Source organism: Asterias rubens, chromosome 20 (genome assembly GCF_902459465.1).
Source record: "Asterias rubens chromosome 20, eAstRub1.3, whole genome shotgun sequence".
Lineage (NCBI taxonomy): Eukaryota > Metazoa > Echinodermata > Asteroidea > Forcipulatida > Asteriidae > Asterias > Asterias rubens.
In genome coordinates, this window is record NC_047081.1 from 3,671,790 (window position 1) to 3,681,132 (window position 9,343).

Here is a 9,343-nt window from a genome sequence, read left to right on the forward strand (position 1 = left end):
TTTCACAAAACTCTTCCTAACTTAAGACTAATCTTAGGACTTCGGACGAGTCCCAACCCTGCACCGTAGCATGCAGACCTTAAGATTAATCCTAAGTTAGGACAAGTTACTCGTCCTAACTCGAGATAAGACGAGTCCTAACTCTTAGTGAAATCGACGGCAGGTTTGTAAGAAGTCAATGTTTGAATTATTTTTGGTGTGCCATTTTAGAGGGCAATTGATGAACACAGCTGAGAATTCAGAGACACACTTACCATGACAGACATTGTTGATACAGTCCAAGTACTCATTACCCAGCTCATCATACATGTATTGGCCCTTAGCACGGACTATCTTGAGAGGCCTGCTTGGATACCAAAGCTTACATGCCGCACTAAGACAAAAATAAGACATAAATTGATTCAATCAAGAAACATAACTATTTATCATCGTTATATCTTTCATGGGTGAGATTCATTGCTAAAGGCTGGGTAATTCCAAACTAGTTCTCAAAACGTCCGAACCAGTCCTAAAATAAAATTGCAATTCACAGCTATTGCGGAAATTTAGCAAAGTGTAGAATTTTAACCTTAAGCACAGAAGGTGACTGGACATTGGGACATTAGTTTTCATCATATCAAATATTTGACATCTGCAATCTCCATAGACCTTTTCATGCCGACTCCATCTTGGTCATGTTCCTCGTATCGAATAACAATAATGTATGCTAATATTCATTGCAATTAAGAACCAGACTATTTTGTTCTCCCAGCCTTGGTTTGGTAACATTGATATCAATGAGAGAAATTCAAGATGGCTGCACGGTGATAAAGGTCAATTGTGTCAGGTTTCATTTGTTTCTCCCATTGAGCTGTGTGTAAGCTGTGCCTTCAGTAAGTCAAGGTTCTGTGGGCCTTTAGGAAGACATGCAGCCATGAGTCACATCACTTTTTAGTAAGAACCTTGCGTTGGTACCAGTAGGTTGCTGGGTGTGTTCAACTGCCTGAAGAAAACTCTGAATTGCAAAATTTCTCCAGACACAATTTCATAAAGATAGGTGACACTAAGTGGTACATGTGTAGTGTTGTCTATAGTTACTCATTCACAGTTGATTGATTGGTGCAATTCATAGTCATAGATGATCAACCAATGTTTGTATCCATAGGAGAAATTTGGTGCCAGCTTGGCGTTTAGGTAGCCCCTCATTAGGAAATAGTTTAACTTTAACTTACTAAACAATTGGATCGTTTTACATCCAGGTTGAAACTTTTGGTTGCTGCATTCTGACATTGTAATCTTGATTTCATTTAAAGTGTTGAACCAACATGACTGTATGAGGCTCCATCAGTAAGAGCCATTGTACATCATACTCATGCCTACATGTCCCTTCACATTCATAATGGCTAAAAAATGTACATGGAAAATCATCACCATTACACACATATAGGCTTGGCTATTGGCACCTTGCAGGTCACGGTCAGTGTAGAGCCTAGCAGCAGTGAACAGAATCATAAATAGGCCTAAAACTCTGTGTATAATTTAATGGCACTTTCATCCAAACAATTTGAATACAATGCAAATGAAGCAGGAAGTCGTGGCTCTACATTCACGTGGGGGTTCTGTGCAAGAAGCAAAGCTACATGAACATGTGCGGAAGTGTCGTGGCCGAGCGGTTAAGAGCACCGAATTCAAACTCTGGTGTTTCTGATCAGCAGAGTGTGGGTTCGAATCCCCAGCCGTGACACTAGTGTCCTTAAAGCCATTATACACTTTCGGTAAACAGTATTGTCCAAGTCCCACACCTCGTGTATCACAACTTATATATAAAATAACAAACCTGTGAAAATTTAGGCTCAATCGGTCATCGGGAGAAAATAACAGAAAAACCCACTCTTGTTTCCGCGCATTTCGCCGAGTCATGACATGTGTTTAAAATAAATCTGTAATTCTCGCTAACGAGAATGTATATTGTTTTACTGTTTTCTCAAAAAGTAAAGCATTTCATGGACTAATATTTCAAGAGAAGTCTTTCACCATTACCTTCTGTAAACCCTGTAAATTATTTGTAAATCTGTGAACTTTTTTTTTTTTTCCTGTACCGAAAGGGTCCAATGGCTTTAAGCAAGACACTTAAACCATTGCTTCGTCCTTCGGATGGGACGTAAAGCCGTTGGTCCCATGTGTTGTGTAACGCATGTTAAAGAACCCAGTGTACTTTTCAAAAAGAGAAGGGGTTCACCCCAGTGTTCCTGGCTGTGGCTGCTGTATGCGCCGTAGCACCTTGTAAACCATTATAAGGTGCTAAATAATTGGGTCTCAAAATTCATCACTGCAATTACCTATCTTTCTGAAAGTTTGTATTATACTCAGCGCCTTGAGTACCTTGTTTGGTAGATACGTGCGCTATGTAAGACTTCGATATTATTATTATATTATTATTTTATGTACAGTCCATTGTTCTCCCTTAACAATGGTCAAAACACCTTACGACCAGTCAAACTTCACTCCAAAGTGGTCCTTCTGGCTAGCTCAGTGTTGAAAAATATCCATAATTAATATGGACAAGCGCAGAAGCTGACTAGGCCATTGAAATGAAAAGCTAACAGGTCCTTCAAGCTAGACACCAAAAAGTCAGGGACGACCCAGCATGCATGCACTTCAATACAACACACACACACTGAACGCTTACATACATGTAATGTACACTGGTTGTGTAGGCCTATCACATTACATTTTTTATTACCCCCAAATTAATAAAATTGTCAAAAGACCAGCTTTACTGAATCACAGTTTATTGATTTTGTTCATGCAATTCATAATTATGTTCAGTAAACCAATGTGTGTATGAGAAAGATTGGCTTTCACCAGATTGGTCATGTTGGTGTTTATATTGCCACCCTACGTGGAAGCTTCGCAAAGTTCCCTTGTTTGGAAAGATCTTACAGTAGGCTACAGTTTGAGAATGGTCCACACCTAAACTTTCATTATTTTGCTTGATCATTCAAATTTAACGTTCAAAATTCAATTTACGACCACCATAATTATTATAACACCCGGATGCTTTTAACTGTGTGCTCAATTTCTACCTCCATGGCTTAACTTACTTCTACAATGATACCAAAAGTTCAATCAATGAAATTTGGACTTTAAATGTACAAATAAACAAACTATGATAATGATATTGTGTGGATCTATTTGAACTGTATGAAGTGTTTATTTACAGTTGTCAAAACAGAACAGATGATGGGCGAAGTTTTTCATTGCAACAATTCATAATTATGTTCAGTAAACCAATGTGTGTATGAGAAAGATTGGCTTTCACCAGATTGGTCATGTTGGTGTTTATATTGCCACCCTACGTGGAAGCTTCGCAAAGTTCCCTTGTTTGGAAAGATCTTACAGTAGGCTACAGTTTGAGAATGGTCCACACCTAAACTTTCATTATTTTGCTTGATCATTCAAATTTAACGTTCAAAATTCAATTTACGACCACCATAATTATTATAACACCCGGATGCTTTTAACTGTGTGCTCAATTTCTACCTCCATGGCTTAACTTACTTCTACAATGATACCAAAAGTTCAATCAATGAAATTTGGACTTTAAATGTACAAATAAACAAACTATGATAATGATATTGTGTGGATCTATTTGAACTGTATGAAGTGTTTATTTACAGTTGTCAAAACAGAACAGATGATGGGCGAAGTTTTTCATTGCAACAATTCATAATTATGTTCAGTAAACCAATGTGTGTATGAGAAAGATTGGCTTTCACCAGATTGGTCATGTTGGTGTTTATATTGCCACCCTACGTGGAAGCTTCGCAAAGTTCCCTTGTTTGGAAAGATCTTACAGTAGGCTACAGTTTGAGAATGGTCCACACCTAAACTTTCATTATTTTGCTTGATCATTCAAATTTAACGTTCAAAATTCAATTTACGACCACCATAATTATTATAACACCCGGATGCTTTTAACTGTGTGCTCAATTTCTACCTCCATGGCTTAACTTACTTCTACAATGATACCAAAAGTTCAATCAATGAAATTTGGACTTTAAATGTACAAATAAACAAACTATGATAATGATATTGTGTGGATCTATTTGAACTGTATGAAGTGTTTATTTACAGTTGTCAAAACAGAACAGATGATGGGCAAAGTTTTTCATTGCAACAATTCATAATTATGTTCAGTAAACCAATGTGTGTATGAGAAAGATTGGCTTTTACCAGATTGGTCATGTTGGTGTTTATATTGCCACCCTACGTGGAAGCTTCGCAAAGTTCCCTTGTTTGGAAAGATCTTACAGTAGGCTACAGTTTGAGAATGGTCCACACCTAAACTTTCATTATTTTGCTTGATCATTCAAATTTAACGTTCAAAATTCAATTTACGACCACCATAATTATTATAACACCCGGATGCTTTTAACTGCGTGCTCAATTTCTACCTCCATGGCTTAACTTACTTCTACAATGATACCAAAAGTTCAATCAATGAAATTTGGACTTTAAATGTACAAATAAACAAACTATGATAATGATATTGTGTGGATCTATTTGAACTGTATGAAGTGTTTATTTACAGTTGTCAAAACAGAACAGATGATGGGCGAAGTTTTTCATTGTAACAATGTTGTTTGCAACGGAATGGTCCAATGTGGGCTGTGCGGATTCAAACGTTATACATGTATCTAAAGTACATGTACAGTAATCTCTAAGTAGTTGATATAATTAGTATAGTTTGATAGCGTTTTTGACATCACACCACACAATTACGTGAAGATAAAGTTCAAAAAGGTAAACTTCTGCTGACAAGTTCAAAAAAAGTTCTGCTGACAAACGGTACATCACAGGCCTGTATGCTTTGCCCTGGATGGCAGAAAGCAATAGACCCTTCCCATGAAATATGTAAATTGCACATAGCGCGTGCGCACTAACGTTTTGGTTGGCAAAATGAGGGAACATCGCGCTGTTTTGTACACGGCTAATGGGTGCGTGACGCAGACGCGATTGCGCGTCTGCTTAGTGCACAACTCTATGGCGTTTGCCAACCAACAGGGTCTGTACGCATGCGTGAATGTGATTAGCATATTTCATGGGAAGGGTCCATTTCTAACATTGGACATACCCGCGGTCACAACGTTCCAAGCCGAACTCGGCCCGAGCAGCGTCAACCTGTTTCAAAAGGGCAAGGACACCACAGGCATTTTCTCCTTAGTATAAGGGCACCCTATGAAGAAATTGTAAATTTCTACTGGAGCATTTCAAGGGCACTAAGGCAAGGAGGCAATCGCCTTCAGTGCTTTTGTGGATAATCAGGTCTGAACATCAATTATATCAACTACGTTTGAACAATATGAACATTTCTTACTGAAAATAAACCAAGCAGCAAATCTCTCTAATCTTCTGCATACAAATCCTGTCCGCTCCGGGGATGGATTTCGCATTAGTTAAAGTTAAGACTAGTCTCACTTCAAGTTAGGACTAGTTACTCATTCTTTTTAATAGATGTTAAATTTGCATCGGGGATAAAGAATATTAATTTTTGGTTTTACCCATATACACCGATGTGTGTAGCACTGTATACTCAGTACTTTCCCTAGTCCTGTGAAAAAAAATCACAGGCATTTTTACTCGGGTGGGATTCGAACCCACGAACTTTGCAATTCTAGAGCAGTGTCATACCAACTAGACAATTTGGGCAATCTCGGTCGTCTAGTTGGTATGACACTGCTCTAGAATTGCAAAGGTCGTGGGTTTGAATCCCACCCGCGTAAAAATGCCTGTGATTTTTTTCACAGGACTCGGGAAAGTACTGAGTATACAGTGCTACACACATCGGTGTATATGGGTAAAAACCAAAAACTAATTACTCATTCTTACTTAGGAACTTAGGACTAGCTTTAAGTTTTAAATAACTACTAGGACTTATCTTATTGACCGAGAGCTAGGATTATTCTAGTGTAGGTATTGTTACAAAACATGTCATAGAGCTATGTGAAAGGTAGGGTCATAGATAGATTGATTGTAAGTAAGGGTTTTGCTACATTTGATGATCATGCAAGCTGAACGCAGCCAGGGGAACCTACCTGACATGTTTCTGACGCAGTTCAAGAGTCCTCTCCTTTGGAAGATCCTCCATTATTTTTTCTCAGCACATTCAAACAATTCAGGTAGTCTGTGAAAGAAAAAAGAAAAGAACCAAACAACTTATAGTTAAAGTTTTTTGTGGGGGCAACGGTTTGCCCTTAAATTTTTCAGTGACTAGACTAGACAGTGACCAGACAGCAGCCCCTGATTTCACGAAAGTTAACGCAACTGCGCAAGTCCACTTGCGCAACGTTTATGGCGCAACTTACGCCATAAACGCTGCGCAAGTGGACTTACGCAGTTGCGTAAAGTTTCGTGAAATCTGCCCCAGGACCAGTTAGCTCAGTTTAAGAACGAGTCACTAGGCCTACTCTTTTATTCCCATATATGCCTAGATTCCTGCCACACTGGAATGAGCTGTTGCTTTCGAATTAATAGTGATAAAAGGGATCCATACGGCTCGCTGCCCACACATGCTGGTGACTCCCATGATAGACCGTATAACACAAAATACGGTTGGTTTACATGCATTGTTTAAAACCAAGCCAGAACTTGACGTGAATATTTTTGCAGGGGGCTGGTAGGCCTATGTCTCAGGATTTCCTGTTTTGGGGTGAAATAATGACATTCAAGTTTTACTGCAAAATTTTCAGATGCTGCGCCGAAACTGCATGCAGGCACTAAAAGACCTCGTAGGAAAATGACGGAGAAGGCGACGAACACTTTCACACCATAAGGTTTATCGAGAATAGCAAAATATCAAACGAGGACGCTGTTGATCCCACAAAGAGATAGGCCATGCGTGCGCGCGTCGTGCATGACAATGTACACTGCAGTCGTCGACTGCTCCTTTACCTACCCACAATGCCTTGTGGTTCTGAATCGAGATAAAACTTATGGAGGAAGAAATGTAACTAAAAATGCTGTGTTCCGACTGCCACTTTTCAACTTATTTGATTGTCACCAATTAAGAAAATTTCATTTGAGTAAAAATATATGCAATAGATTATTTCATAATGAAAAGGTGGCAGTCGGATAGAGTCATTTACCCGTTTACTTGAAGTTGTTTAAAACTAAAGCACAGCGCAGTGCATAGACCTTTTCGCAATTCCCGCCTGGCTGATTTTTCTAAATTTTTGAAAGGCATTGAGGGAAGGAAAAGACAATAATAAAAATAATAATGATAATTTATTTTTCAATGCCTTTCAACAATTAAAAAACCAGAGTGGCGAGAAACGTGACAGTGATAAGGTCTATATAATATAATGTTATTATTACATTAGAGTTAGACTGCTGCAGTAGTCCAGATAATTGAATTGCGCAATGGGAATTGTTAAAGTCAAAAGACAGTGGATATTATATAACACCCAAGCAGATCCTTTCTATTTGATTGGAGGATTGTCGGTCACGTGATAGCAAATAAAAGTACCAATACACGCTGAGTCACTCACCGTGCTTTTTCGTTCCATCCGAAAAGTACCATTGCACGCTACCAAAAAGCTGAGTAAAAACATCACTGCGTGCGCGTGTCTTTGGTAACGCAGCAGTGTTACTGCAAGGCATATTAGTAAAATTACTAGCGTTCGGCTTCTACAATTAAAAATTGTAGGCCTACGCTTTGTTTGTTTTGAAAGTTGTACCTTTCAATCAAAATGACAAAGATCTACTTGGATGTTATATAAAACAAATAATGAATGTTTTTCATTCGTGCAATGGTGCGAAAATGTTCATTCATTGAAAGCTGGAATGTTCCATTCAACTCGGCTCCGCCTCGTTGAATAGAACATTCCATCTTTCAACTCATGAACATATTCGCACCATTGCACTCATAAACATTCATTATGTGTATACTATTGGTAATTGTCAAAGACTGGTCTTCACAGTTAGTGTATCTCAACATATGGTATGCATAAAAAATGACAAACCTGTGAAAATTTGAGCTCATTGGTTGTCGAAGTTGCGAGATAATAATGAAAGAAAAATCACCCTGGTCAAACGAAGTTGTGTGCTTTCAGGTGCTTGATTTCGAGGAGGTCTCGAAATCAAATTCGCGGAAAATTACTTCTTTCTCAAAACTATATTACTTCAGACAGAGGGAGCCATTTCTCACAATGTTTTATACTATCAACCTCTCCCCATTAACTCGTAATCAAGTAAGGTTTTATGATAATAATAATTATTTTGAGTAATTAATACCGATACAAAATAGTCGATGCCTGTAGAGTAGGCCTAGGCCTAACTAAGCCAGCAAAAAGATAAGAAGGAAAGGAAAGGTACAAAATTGATGTAAACAATCCAAATGTTACCTTTTTAGTTTTCAGCTAATTATACCACAAGCATGACAAGGGAATAAACACTGACTGCTTGACACTGACTGATAGACTTGCGATCTGCACGCCTGTAGCTATTGTTCTGTCAACAAAAAATAATGAACGATTCCAAGTTACATTAAATTTTTAACATTGCTATATTAAATAGTAATAAAACAAAAATCAGCGACATGTGTAACAAAAGCAAGCAAGTTTGAAATAGAAACAAGTTTACGATTTCTTGCAAACTTGAACCATGGAGACAGCATACCTCTAAGCATAGAGTAAGGACAGAGTATGCTCTAAGCTTGAACTGTCGATACTTTTTTAACTTATTGTGTAAATAAACCAAATTTTACCCGTCCAACAAAAAGCTATCTCCGCTGCTTAAATTCCAACGTTGCTGGCCCGATCTCGATAGGCAGAATATGTACGTGCGTAGAGTGTTAGCGCGTAGCTAGCTAGCTAGAGTGCGCACAGCTGATCGTGCAATTTCGGTCACATGACGTTTGTTTGCGGTGTTGTTTTTACGCCATGTAGTCTTGACAAAGCGCATTACTTGTGACGGATGGAACATATTCCATACAAAGAGGGCGCTGTTGAATACTATCCAGAGCCGCGTACGGCTCTGCTAAAAAATGCGTTGATATCAAAGCAATGGTTGCACGTTGTGTAACGTATTGAACCAAGACTAGACACTGGTTTATCAAGTTGTATCAGTCCTTCTTTGTTTATTTATCTTGCGGACAAAAAACAGGGTTCTACTACTCTGTTTATATCTAAACTGCTAAAGGAATGAAGATAATTAATTAAATACCGCATTATATCCCTTTACAAATTACACACTCTGAACTTCTTGAATTAAAGTTCTCAAAAAGGTTTCTGTACCACTTGTTTAGAGGACTGTTACAAGTTTATTATGTCAGGGCAACGGTGTGTAAACTTGACGGTCACAT

General features: G+C 38.3%; 1 protein-coding gene across 1 annotated transcript in view; it reads right to left on the reverse strand.

The window, feature by feature from the left end:
* LOC117303777 (5-phosphohydroxy-L-lysine phospho-lyase-like) overlaps window positions 1-8,837 on the reverse strand; it is a 30,290-nt gene extending 21,453 nt beyond the window's left edge. Inside the window, exons 1-4 of the mRNA XM_033788129.1 lie at window positions 8,747-8,837; window positions 8,385-8,490; window positions 6,078-6,166; window positions 255-373 (exon numbers count right to left, since the gene is read on the reverse strand). Coding sequence (XP_033644020.1) covers window positions 255-373; window positions 6,078-6,130 — 172 coding nt within the window. The 5' untranslated portion in view covers window positions 6,131-6,166; window positions 8,385-8,490; window positions 8,747-8,837. The remainder of the gene's footprint in view (window positions 1-254; window positions 374-6,077; window positions 6,167-8,384; window positions 8,491-8,746) is intronic.
* Between the last annotated feature and the right edge of the window lie 506 nt (window positions 8,838-9,343).